The sequence below is a fragment of the Octopus bimaculoides genome, chromosome 28, assembly GCF_046866305.1.
Source record: "Octopus bimaculoides isolate indiv1 chromosome 28, ASM4686630v1, whole genome shotgun sequence".
NCBI lineage: Eukaryota > Metazoa > Mollusca > Cephalopoda > Octopoda > Octopodidae > Octopus > Octopus bimaculoides.
In genome coordinates this window covers 8668288-8682622 of record NC_142955.1, presented here as the reverse complement: position 1 = coordinate 8682622, position 14335 = coordinate 8668288, and the positions used below count along the sequence as shown (strand labels likewise).

Below are 14335 nucleotides of genomic sequence, written 5' to 3'. Positions count from 1 at the left end.
AAAGACAAGTTATTAATCGCATAAAATAGAAAGAAATATTAAACAGTATTAATCGAAAATATTTCAACCCTAATCAAATCGAAGTCTTATTTTAGGCTAAAATGATATTCTTACTTCTAAATAATTTAGTGTTAAATAAGGTATCGATTAAAATTATCCTTAAAAATCAATTGTGACAGTGGATTTTCATCGTTGAGTTCATGAACCTTGGTTCTTTTCCCTAAAACTATATATTTATATATATTTTATTCTGTGAAATTTAATTTAATTTTAATTTTTATAAATTGATTTTAAATGAGTTTTTACCTGTAATTTTGGATTTTTATCCCTAATATATATATATAGGGGATGTGATTGATGACTTCCCTTTGCAAATATTGATTGGGCACAGATAGTGTATCAATAGCCAGCTAGAAGAGATGTTTTCCTTCCTGGGGCTACATGTTACAGTAGCATCAACCACATTTAGGAGGCAAATATACTTCGCGACACACATATATATCGTTGTCATCATCGTTTAACATCCGTTTTCCATGCTAGCATAGGTTGGACGATTTGACTGAGGACTGGTGAAACCAGATGGCTACGCCAGGCTCCAATCTGATTTGGAAGAGTTTCTACAGCTGGGTGCCCTTCCTAACGCCAACCTCTCAGAGAGTGTAGTGGGTGCTTTTACGTGCCACTGGCACGAAGGCCAGTCAGGCGGTACTGGCAACGGCCACGCTCAAAATGGTATATTTTATGTGCCACCCACACAAGAGCCAGTCCAGGGGCACCGGCAACAATCTCGCTCAAAAGTCCTTACACATACTGCGGGCACAAGTACCAGAAAGGCGATGCTGGGCACAGGTGCCATCACAATTTCGCTTTCACTTGCTCCAATAAGTCTTCGCAAGCTGAGTCTCGTGTCCAATGAGGGAGACGACGTTTACATGGGTGCCAGACGTCAAATTTAACTCGATTTCGATATTCTTTTATTCTTTTACTTGTTTCAGTCATTTGACTGCGGCCATGTTGGAGCACCGCCTTTTAGTCAAGCAAATCAACCCCAGGACTTATTGTTTATAAGCCTAGTACTTATTCTATTGGTCTCTTTTTGCTGAATCGCTAAGTTACGGGGATAGAAACACACTAGCATCGGTTGTCAAGTGATGGCGGGGGGAGGGGGACAAACACAGACACACAAACATATACACACACATACATATACATATATATATATATATATATTTTATATATATATATATATATATATACGGCGGGGGATTCAATTCTGAATCCATAATACAAAATAATAATAATAATAATAATAATATTAAACAAAAATACAAAATTTACCACTTTTATGAAAGGAGATAAATTCTACCACATTATGTTGAAGGAAAGAATGGGTAAACAGCATTCTTTGTTTTCTGGTTTGGAGCATAGACAAATAAGTCTTGCCAACTACCTACCCTGGAGCAACCAATATAAAGTTGACCATGAGAAAAGCAAGCCAGTAGATTCCAATGTCTGACCTTGAGCTTTATTAATAGACATTGCAAAACAAAGTTACACAAGGAATTGTACCTCAAATGGCATGTCTGTTGGTTTAATTGGAATTCTTAGAATGAAAACCTCTTCCCCAGAGGCACATCCAGTGATGATGGTAGCTTCTGTCACATCAGGTGATAATGTCTTTATAACCAATATTGTCCCATTGCATAATTTAGGAAGATCAAAATTTCTTAGAAGCATTATTGGGACTCCTACCTTCAGAAAAAGTTTATGCGGAGGAATTCCAGGTGGCTCAAGAGAATTAAGGGACTCTGTTGGGTAATGGACAGCTTGATTTTCATCAAGGACTGAATCAACTGATTTGTACTTCTCAATGACTGTTGGAATCTTATTCATTAATTCATGATAAATTCTTGCTGCTGTCTCATTTTTTGAGCAAGAATTGCCCTTTCACACAACCATTTATGTGGATTATAATTATTACTTAAATCTGGTAACACCCTGTTCTTCAATTCAGCTGAACAATTCACCATGATAGCAATATGAGCCAAACTGATATCACCATTCCCATCAAATCGTACTTTCCCATTTCATAATTGGAGGAGCCAGGTTGAAAACTGTTTTGCACATTGGTCCCCATGTAATAAAGCTCACACATTAATATTGAAGAAGAATTTCAGTATTTTATTCCATAGGTGTGAAGACTTAATGCATACTTTTATTTCATCAGATCTTGTTCATCTTGGAATGACTGGTAATGTCTGTCTGAAGTCTCCTGATAAAACTAATGTAACTCCTCCTATAGATTTATTGTTGCCTCTGATGTCCTGTAAGGTCTTACCAAGACCTTCCATTGCACCTCTCTGTGTCATGGTGCATTCATCCCAAATGATTCGGTGGCATTGGCACAACACTTCTGCAGAGCCTGAATCTTTGCTTATGTTACAAATTAGACTGTCACTTGTGACCAGGTTTAGTGGTAATTTAAAAGCAGAATGAGCTGTTTGTCCTTCTGGGAGAATGGTGGCAGCAAAGCCAGACAATGGTACAGCAACTGCAATTTTTTTCTTTTTGTTGCCTTACTTTGGAGAAAAGCAATGTTACTAATGTTTTACCTTTGTCACCAGGAGCATCAAGAAATGAAAGTGTTCTGCTTTTTTCTGATGACTGTGGAACGCTGCATGGACACACACACACACACACACACACACTGATACATATGCATACATCTTTCTTGAATGTATGTGTGCATGTGTGTGTGTGTGAGAGAGGGAGTGCCACTTCGACATCACTCTTTCTCTCATTCACACATACATACATACAGAAAAGATGTATGCATATGTATTTATGTATGTATGAGTACATGACAACACCCCTTCACTCACCCCCCCCCCCCCCACAATTTAGGAAAATTTTATGTAAATTAACAAAGTGTGTGAGTTCCAGCAAAATAATGCTCATATTTGTTGGAGGCCACATCTTGAATTGCAAAATTTTAACGTAATATTTGTGTAATAAAGAAATCAAACCTGGAGTGTGTGTGTGTGCGTTTCAGAAAGAACGAGAGAGTGAGAGAGAGAGAGTGAGAGAGAGAGAGAGAGAGAGAGAGAGAGAGAGAGAGAGAGAGAGAATATTGCAAACAGTAAATGAGATGCACATGGAATGAAAAAATCGTACAAATAAAAGCACGCTGAAAACTACCTTGTACCAAATATTTAAATTTGTGAACTTAGTAAATATTTCTTTCAGTAATTTATTCTAGTTGTTTACAAATAGTGAATTAAAACTTGAAATGAAAACATTAAAATTAGACAGGGACAGACTTCGCTGTTTTTATGTCAATACTGGAAGTTGACATCTAGAAACATTTTTAAAGAAGTGAATCTAATCTAATAACATTCCAAGGTATGTTAGTAGAGAATTTCATTAAAAAGTATCCATTTTCATGAAAGTTAAGATGAATCAAAATAGACTCTGGTGAATTTTCAGAAATTCCCCACCCATTCCTAAAACACTTACCCCCAAAATATAATATATTCGAAATGAACATGATATAATACATATTTGTAGAAAATTTTATGAAAAAAATATCCATTTTTCTGACAGTTCTGATCATCAAAATTTGGTTGGGGGACAGAAATCTGTAGTTATGCCGACAAATTTGACACTTTCCTTCTATGCATGGTTATATATGTATACAGAAATACACGAGTGCAGAAAATAGTAAACAATGAAAATAATTTGGTAACAAAAATTATGTTTCTTTATACTACGGGCAGAAAGTCAATAAGAAATTTTAATGAAAAAGAAGTATTGTACAGGTTGAACTGAAATTTGTCACTCAGTGAACTATAGAGCCAGTATTGAAGGAACCAGAAAGAAACCGTTGACAACAGAGAAACACGAAACCGTACGGATTGAAGTGAAATTTATGAAGATACTTGTATCAACAAATTATGAAATTACTTACATCAGTAATTGTGAACTTCTTTCTGTTAGTAATTTGTCATTGTTTGTTTGTAAATAACAATTCAAAACTTAGACTTACAGTGAAAACAATAACATGGAAGTTAAGCAATGATATATGAAAACAAGAGATATAGATAGAAAGATATGTTACAGAGAGATGGGATAGAGAGATATACATAAAGACATATGTTGCATCACTGACGGTAGAAAACTGGAAGTAAATATTTGAAAATCTTTGAAAGACGTGAATGTAATATAAAAAGCAATATTCTTTATTTTTAATAATTTTTAATAAAAAAAAAATCAAATGAAGACCCTATTATATGTCCGAGGTTAAATTATTCATGCATCAGAAGTGTGGAAGTAATTAATGAAGCCGTTTTCACATGAAAAGTGAATACACACATATCTCTATTTTATATATTAGATATAAAATATATATGTAAAAGTGAGTTTTAAGAGATATCTTATCTGAATAGATATCATATTAGCTCTCAATTAAGTTGCAGTTAACAGCTAACCACAATGATCAATACATTTAGTTGTAAGTCACTCTGTGAATTCTACCGATGGGTAATTCCATGTTTTGCTCAACAATCAAAATTGTCTGCAATGTATATTAATATTAATAGTAAAGAATTTGGAGATTTGTTCATCCACAAAATTTATTTTATAACTGTAAAATAAAGTTCTGTGAATGTACAAGCCTCCATATATATATATATATATATATATATATATATATATATATATATATATATATATATATATATATATATATATATAAATATATTTGCCACTTAAATGTGGCTGACCCCGAGGGGTGGATGTTACTGTTGCTTTTAGCCCCAGGAGGACATCTCCTCCAGCTGGCTATCGACACACTTCTGTGTCCTGTCTGTATTTGCCAAGGGAAGTTACCCTTCCCATCTTGGTCTACGATACGTACGTAGTCGAGTTTCAGGGTTATTTCCCTTCTTCAGCGTACGACAATCGCCAACCTTCGATGCAAAAGGCATCCCTCGGCAAATATATATAAATTTTTCCAGTGAAATTATTCACTGATATTGAAAAACTGAAAACAAGCAATGTTAAATCTCTGAACGAGGTATTAACAGTAACTGCACGATAAAGTGAAGTATATTTGCCACTTAAATGTGGCTGACACCGAGGGGTGGATGTTACTGTTGCTTTTAGCCCCAGGAGGACATCTCCTCCAGCTGGCTATCGACACACTTCTGTGTCCTGTCTGTATTTACCACGGGAAGTTATCCTTCCCATCTTGGTCTACGATAGTACATACTCGAGTTTCAGGGTTATTTCCCTTCTTCAGCGTACGACAATCGCCGACCTTCGATGCAAAAGGCATCCCTTGGCAAATATATATAAGTTTTTCCAGTGAAATTATTCACTGATATTGAAAAACTGAAAACAAGCAATGTTAAATCTCTGAACGAGGTTCAGTCACACTGCATGGCACCTTGGGTCATAGTGTTTTCTTCTATAGCCTCGGGCCGACCAAGCCTTGTGAGTGGATTTGGTAGATGGAAACTGAAAGAAGCCCATCGTATATATATATATATATATATATATATATACATGTATGTGTGTGTATATGTTTGTGTGTCTGTGTTTGTTCCCCCAACATCGCTTGACAACTGATGCTGGTATGTTTACATCCCTGTAACTTAGCAGTTTGGCAAAAGAAACTGATAGAATAAGTACTAGGCTTACAAAGAGTAAGTCCTGGGGTCGATTAGCTCGACTAAAGGCAGTGCTCCAGCATGGCCACAGTCAAATAACTGAAACAAGTAAAAGAGTAAGAGTATATATATATATATATATATATATATGCACAGGCATGGCTGTGAGGTAAGTAGCTTGCTTCCCAACACATGGTTCTGGGCTCAGTCCCACTGCATGGCAACTTGAGCATGTGTCTTCTGCTATAGACTGAGGCTGACCAAAGCCTTGTGAGTGGATTTGGTAAGAGAAAACTGAAAGAAGCCTGTTGTATATATTTGTATGTCAGTGTTTGTCCCCCGACCATTGTTTGACAACTGTTGTTGTTGTGTTTATGCCCCCGTCACTTAGTAGTTTGGCAAAAAGGAACTGATAAAATAAGTATTATGCTTACAAAAAGAAGTCTTGTGGTTGATTTGTTCGACTAAAGGCAGTGCTCCAGTATGACTGCAATCAAGCGACTGAATGACCAAAATAAATAAAAGAATAAAAGACTATATACACACACACACACACACACACACACACACACACATATATACATATATATATGTTTATGTGCGTATGTATATATATGTATATATATATATATATATGTGTGTGTGTATATGTATATATATATATATATATATATATATATATATATACACGCATACATACATACACACACACATGCACACATGCATACAGGTGTGTGTATTTTACAGAACAATAACAGCTAATCCTCCCATTAGAAGAGAATTCTAATTTTATCCCAGATTACTTTCTGTCAACATGTAATCCAGCGTAGATTAACTGACTTGTATAGATGCTTTGCCTTTAATGTGTGTAATGTCAGTTACTGACACAAGTCTATTGTATAAGTTACAGAATGAAGGTTAGCAAGTATGGAGGTTTTAATACTTCATCAGTATCATCATCATCATCATCATCATCATCATCATCATCATCATTAATACCATCATCATTTTGAGTCTAATGAATATCATTGTCATCATCATCATCATCATCATCATCATCATCATCATCATTGTCATCATAGTCATCATTTTGTCAACCAAATGGTTTATCAACATCATCATTGTCGTCATCATCATGGCTGTTGTCATCATCATCAAACTGTTATCAGGTCTGTCACCACCAGTGTCTTTGGTGTCCCCCTCTCCTCCTTCCTCCACCCCCATCTTCTGCACCCACCTCCTTCATCTCATTGCCATGATAGTCATTGACATCAACACTGTCATCATTGTGTTTGTCAAGTTCAACATCATCATCATCATCATCATCATTTAATATAAGATTCCCTGCTGGTATGAGTTGGGCAGTTTGACAGCAGGTGGTAAGGTCAGGGGTTCACACAAAGATTCATTGTCACATTTCTGAAGCAGAGAGAAATTTGTGGACACATCTTTTGTGATGTTGGTGAAATGCAAATGGAGTTATAGCTAAAAGCTCATAAAAGATTGGGCAAATATGCTCCTTGGGGTTGATTGTGTCACTCACAGGAAACATGCAGCCTATTATATAATAGCTACATTGTCATGACAGCAACTTCATAAATAGCCATATTTTCATATGTATGTTTATGTGAGTGTGTGTATGTATGTATATATATATATAAATGTATATATATATATAAATATATATATGTATATATGTGTATATATATATATATATATATATATATATATATATATATATATATATGTATGTGTGTGTATATATATATATATATATATATATATATATATGTATATATGTATATATATATGTATGTATGTACATATATATGTATACATGTATATATATATATATATATATATATTATATATTTATATAGATATGTATATATATATATATTTATATATATATATGCGAGTAAAAATAAATACAAAAAAGGGGGGGGTTTGTATGATTGTGTATAGAGGAATATATTATTTTGTTTAAAAGAGTTCCAACACTATCTGTTTTTTTATGTTTTATTTATATTCCTGCAGAACCAATGTGGGGTATAGAATATGGAATATACAATATATAATATAATATACAATATATAATATAAAATAAAATAAAATAAAAATGGATGGCACCATGAAATAAAGTATTGAATGTAGATGAAATATTGAGTGTTCAATATAAAGGATCAAATATATAAATATAAATATATAAAGGCGACTCGAGTTTCAGGGCTATTTCCCTTCGTCATGGCCGAAAGAATGTCGATCTAAGCAATTTCATCGACATTCTTTTGAAGCCACTTTGTACATACATACCCAGTTTCATTCGGGATGACATCGACTTTTTATCCCATCTTCCCAAAACCACTGAAACAAATTCAATCCTACTGAGCTTCGATGTAGTAAGCCTATACACAAATATCCCACATGATTTAGGAATAAAGGCGGTTGAATACTGGGTAAACAAACACAGAGAAGCAATTCCCAACAGGTACACGGTGACATTTATACTAGAATCAGTGAGACTTATCCTGGAAAATAATACGTTCTTCTTCAATGGTAAGAACTATATCCAAATTAAAGGCACGGCTATGGGGACGAGGTTTGCCCCCGTTTATGCGAATTCGGTGATGGGTTACTTGGAACAAAAACTTTACCAGGAAATAGAGGAGAGATATAACACCGAATTTAGGAAGCTTATAGAAAAAGCATGGAAGAGATACCTGGACGATTGCTTCATAATCTGGACCAAACCTCAAAGCATTGTGGAAGAATTTAACACCCTCCTGAACAACCTACACCCATCTATCCAATTTACAAAGGAGATGAACAGTAGAAAATTACCATTTCTAGATATAATGGTAATTAAAAAGAACACCGCCATTACCACAGATATATATTACAAACACACAGACACACACCAATACTTGAACTTTAAATCGTGCCATCCACCCCATACAAAACGCAACATACCATACTGCCTAGCCAGGAGAATATGTACTATTGTAGAGGATATAGAGACCAGAAATCAACGCCTGATGGAACTGAAAGAATTTCTGGTGAAGCAAAAATACCCATCACGACTCATAGAAAATGGTATTCAGCGGGCTTCGAAAATACCCATACAACAACTGAGGACACCGCAAAGAAAAGACAAACAGGAAAAGATCATTCCATTTATAGTGACACAAAATCCATGCCACCAGAACATCTTTAATATCGCCAAAGCGAACTTACCGATCCTTGCACAAAGTAAGGAATTGAGAAATATCATTACAGATCAAAATATAACTCTCAGTAAGAGACAACCTAAAAACTTGAAAAAACTATTAACAAAGGCAAGGTTTGACCTCAGCAACAAAAATCAAACATTCACTGTATCCAAATGCAATGATAGCCGATGCGGCACATGCTAATCAATCCATACCGGCCCATATATGAACACAAAAACAGGGAAAATATTCACCAATGCGAACATGAACTGCAAAAGTAGAAATCTAATCTACTGCATCAAATGCCCTAATTGTGAAGAATTGTACGTTGGCCAGACAGGTAATGCACTATCGGAATGCTCACGGGTACATCGACAACAGATTAAAAACCCAGAAGTCCGCCAAATACCACTGAGTAACCATCTAGCAACATGTGGTCATCAAACTTTTATTATATTTCCATTCCATAAACTTTACAACCGGAATGAAATTGAAAGAAAATGCAAAGAAAAGGACTTTATTAAGAAATTCAAACCCACTCTTAACAAACAATGATTAAATCCATCTTACTTGGGGTTTAAAAATCTTATCCCTGTAACCAAAACACAAAAAATCTCTCAGATATCATCATTTCTATAAATAGATTTGGCATCATTTCTAAGAACAGCCAAACACCTACTGGGGTTTAAAAATCTTATCCCTACAACCCACACAAAACAATAAATTAAAATATCATCATTTCTAAAAATAGATTTGACATCAATTCTAAAAATAGCCATACACCTACTGCTGCCGTCCAAAGGAATTGGTATAAAGGACAGAAAACCAGCCAGTCTATTACAGTCTGTTAAAGTCTGTCATACAGGCCATGATGAAGGGAAATAGCCCTGAAACTCGAGTCGCCTTTATATATTTATATTTATATATTTATATATTTGATCCTTTATATTGAACACTCAATATTTCATCTACATTCAATACTTTCTTTCATGGTGCCATCCATTTTTATTTTATTTTATTTTATATTGTATATTGTATATTATATTATATATTATATATTGTATATTCCATATTCTATACCCTACATTAGTTCTGCAGGAATATAAATAAAACATAAAAAACAGACAGTGTTGGAACTCTTTTAAACAAAATAATATATTCCTCTATACACAATCATACAAAAAACCCCACCTTTTTTGTATTTATTTTTACTCGCATATATATATATATATATACACATATATACATGTGTGTGTATCTATCTATCTATCTATCTATCTATCTATCTATCTATCTGCCTATCTCTCTCCCCCTCTCTCTCTCCTCCCTCTCTCTGTTGAGATATTTTGGAAGAATAACATGTAATAACCTAACGATATGTTTTTTTACACTCCTCTGACAAGATTTTGCCCAATAAAATGTTTTAATTACTGGAATTTAATTCTTTTGGGCAAAGTCGAAACAGCTGTAAGAGAACATGTTGAATTTTTGCAGTTAATAAATTAAGTTATTGCTACTTCTCCATTTTCTGGATTTTAATTCACACACACACACACACACACACACACACACACACACACACACACACACACACATACACACATGTATACAGGTGTTGGACAAAATAATGGAAACACCTAGCATCATAATTTTGAAATATCTGTAAAACTATCAAAAGCATGTTTGTTTTTATGTTTTGATTTATTATTAGAAAAAGGTCATTAAAATTCATTAAATGACAGATCTATTAGACTTTCAAAGAGGTCAAATTGTTGGTGCTCATATGGCAGGTGCTAGTGTAATGAAAATTGCCAAAATGTTTGGTGTATCAGGAAGTACTGTCTCAAAAGTAATGACAGCCTTTGAGAAAGAGGGAAAAACCTCATTCCAGAAGAAAACTGAAATTTTCAGATAGGGACCGTCGGACTCTTATTTGAATTGTTAGAAAGGACCACAAAAATATTGCTCCCAAAATTACTGCAGAGCTTAATGACCATCTCGAGAACCCAGTTTCCACAAAAACTATTCACCGGGAGTTGCACAAAGCTGGATTTCATGGGAGGGCTGCAATCAGAAAACCACTACTTTCAAAAACAAACGTTGCAGTAAAAACCTACAGAATTAGATCCTAGAGCAGTAGAAGGATGTTATTTTCTTGGACGAGTCATCCTTTACTTTAATTTTGACCACGAGCTGAGTATACATGTGGGGACAGACGAAAGAAGCATTTGACCCAGACTGCCTTCTTCCAACTGTTAAATATAGAGGAGGATCTGTGATGATTTGGGGGACTATATCTTGGAAATCTGCTGGCCCAATGGTTTCCTTTCATGGCAGAGTTAATAGTCAAGACTATTTAAGCATTTTATCTGATCAAATTCATCCTATGGTTATGGAACTGTTTCCGGAGGAAAACGCAATCTTTCAGAATGATAATGCACCAATTCACACACCTAAAGTTTTTACTGAATGGTATGAGGAACATTCTAGTGAAGTTGAACACCTTATCTGGCCACCACAGTCCCCAGATCTCAATATTATAGAACATTTATGGTGCATATATTATTATGCACCATAATAATATTATTTAATATTATTGAACATTATGGTGCAAGTAAGGAGTTCATATCCTCCACCATCATCTCTACAAGAACTGGAGACTGTTTTAGGTGAAGAATGGACAAAATTTCCTTTGGAAACAATTCAAACTTTGTACGAGTCCATACCTCATAGAATTCAAGCTGTAATTACTGCCAAAAGCGTTCCTACCCCATATTAAAGTAAATTTGTTTGAAATTTTAAAGTGTTTCCATTATTTTGTCCAACCCCTGTATATATATATATATATATATATATATATGTGTGTGTGTGTGTGTGTGTGTGTGTGTATATACATATATGAAAATTGAATAAGGAAACAACATCCCGAGAGTTCATCTCCTTATTCAATTTTCTATTTTCTACCAAATATGACTTGCTATCCCGGAATTAAATTCTAGAACACTTAAGCAACATTTAGCTAGCTTGTAATTATTCACCCGGATTTTTCCTATAAATTATATATATATCTTTCTATATATACATACATACATACATACATACATACATACATACATACATATATATATATATATATATATATATATATATACATACACACACACATATGTATACAGACATATATGTTAGAATAGCGTAGTTTGCATGAAGCACTGTGTGATATATAGGTTTTTAATTATTAGTTGTTTTTTTTTCATAAACTCAAAACAATGCAATTTCAAGCTTAGGACTTCTTCATGAGGAAATCTTTGGAGAACTGGTGTAGAAATAGCGAGAAATGGTGCTCTGTAGAACAAAACAAAGAAGTCAGCACACAACACCATTTCTCTGAAGAATTACTGAAGAAGTGGTCCTAACCCTAAAATATTGAAATGCAAGGTTAAAGTACAAATGATAAACCTCTATTTTCTCTTATAGCTAGCATTGTTTTTGCTGATAAATGAAAAAATCAAAAGATATCTATATATATATGTGTGTATATAGAGGCACTTTTGCAGATAAACAAATTAGATATATTAAATATAACAGTTTTGGTATTGTGGTGTTATGGGCTGTGATGAGCTATGTGTTGTTGGTGGAGAGAGATTGCAGATGAAGCAAACGGAAGTGAAGACAGACCGGAAGGGCCAGACCGGAAGGGTTGGTGGAAGTTGGCCACACACGGTGGACAGCGAGCACGTGGGGTCAGTTCAAAGATAGACGGCTTACGTAGAAGATGTGTTTTGATCTGGAGCGATCGTTTACTCCGTCACGGTCGATAAGGTAAGGTCCCAGTGTTTCATTCTCCCTTTTGCTTCTTGTTGTCTTTTTCCTCCATCACACCACAGGTATGAAATACAAAATATTGATTTCAATTCTTGCCATAATCAAACAAGTTTCAGGGACTGGGTAAATCAATTACCTCGACCCAAGTGCTCAACTAGTACTTATTTCATTAACCCTGAAAAGATGAAAAACAAAATTAACCTTGGCAGAGTTTGAACTCAGAACATAAAGACAGATGAAATGCTGTTATGCATTTTGCCTGGCATGATAACGATTTTGCCAGCTCGCTGCCTTAGGCTAGAAAAAATATTAGATCACTTTTAGACTGGTTGCATGGCTAATAGAGTTAATGGGAAACAAGGAGTTGTTGCAGCTGGTGGGAGCAATATAGGGAGGGAAATAACAATGGTATATTCAAGGGGATGTAAGCAAGAAAGGAAGAAAAATTAAATCATTCTCCCAAGAGAGATTTTTGTTGATTTCAAAATAATTTCCAGGTACAGGCATGGCTGTGTGGTAAGAAGCTTACTTCCCAGTCACATCATGGTTTATGTCTTCATAGCTTAGGGGGTTTGACAAAAGAGACCAGCAGAATGAGTAACAGGCTTTAAAAAAAAAGTACTGGGGTTAATTCGTTTGACTAAATAAATTCTTTAAGGCAGTGCCCCAGCATGGCCACAATCTAATGACTAAGACAAATGTAAAAAAACCACTCACATAGTCTAAGAAGCAAAAGTGGAATAACATACATTGTATACAGGGGGTTTCTTCTGCATTTCTGAATTTTGTAATTAGTGTTTTTGATTTTACTTGGAGATAAGGTCAAATGGATTAGTCTTCTCTGTGATCTCAATCAGTAACCTTATTGTGGAACTTAAGTGTCAGATGTGTGTCTTAAGTCTTATTAAAATCATCTTCATCAAAGTGTATTATTACTAGTGAGTTCTTTCCTTTTGAATGTTTAGTCAGTAACAGATATACTTATAAATGCAACTATTCAAATGTGTGTGTGTGTGTGTGTGTGAGTGTATGAGTGAGTGTGTGAGTGAGTGTGTGTGTGTGTGTACATAAATGCAAATAGTTATTAATCTAAACAAATGGTAATAGAGAAGAAATGAAATTGAAGATCACAGAGAATATATATGAATTTATTTAGATTTTAATGTGTGTATATGTGTATATATATATGTATGTATATATGTAGGTGTGGTAAGAAGCTTGCTTTCCAACCACACACATGGTTCCAGGTTCAGTCCCAATGTGTGGCACCTTGGGCAAGTATCTTCTACTATAGCCCCAGGCTGACCAAGCCTTGTGAGTGGAAAATGAAAGAAGCCTATCATATATGTATATATATATCTTTGTGTCTGTGTCTGTTCCCCTACCATCACTTGACAACCGATGTTGGTGTGTTTACATTCCTGTAACTTGCTGGTTCAGCATAGATACCAATAGAATAAGCACTAGGTTTACAGAAAATATATCCTGGTGTTGATTTCTTTGCCTTTAAGGTGCTGCTCCAGCATGGCCGCAGTCAAATGAGTGAAACAAGTAAAAGAATAAAAGAATATATATATATATATATGTGTGTGTGTGTGTGTGTGTGTGTTTGTGTGTGTGTGTGTGTGTGTG

General features: G+C 34.7%; 1 protein-coding gene across 1 annotated transcript; it reads right to left on the bottom strand.

Annotated features, from left to right (window-relative positions):
- Positions 1–1551: 1551 nt before the first annotated feature.
- Positions 1552–1893, bottom strand: LOC149130509 (uncharacterized). The gene has a single exon (XM_089343779.1). It carries the CDS (start codon positions 1891–1893, stop codon positions 1552–1554), a length of 342 nt encoding a protein of 113 aa, XP_089199905.1.
- Positions 1894–14335: the final 12442 nt, after the last annotated feature.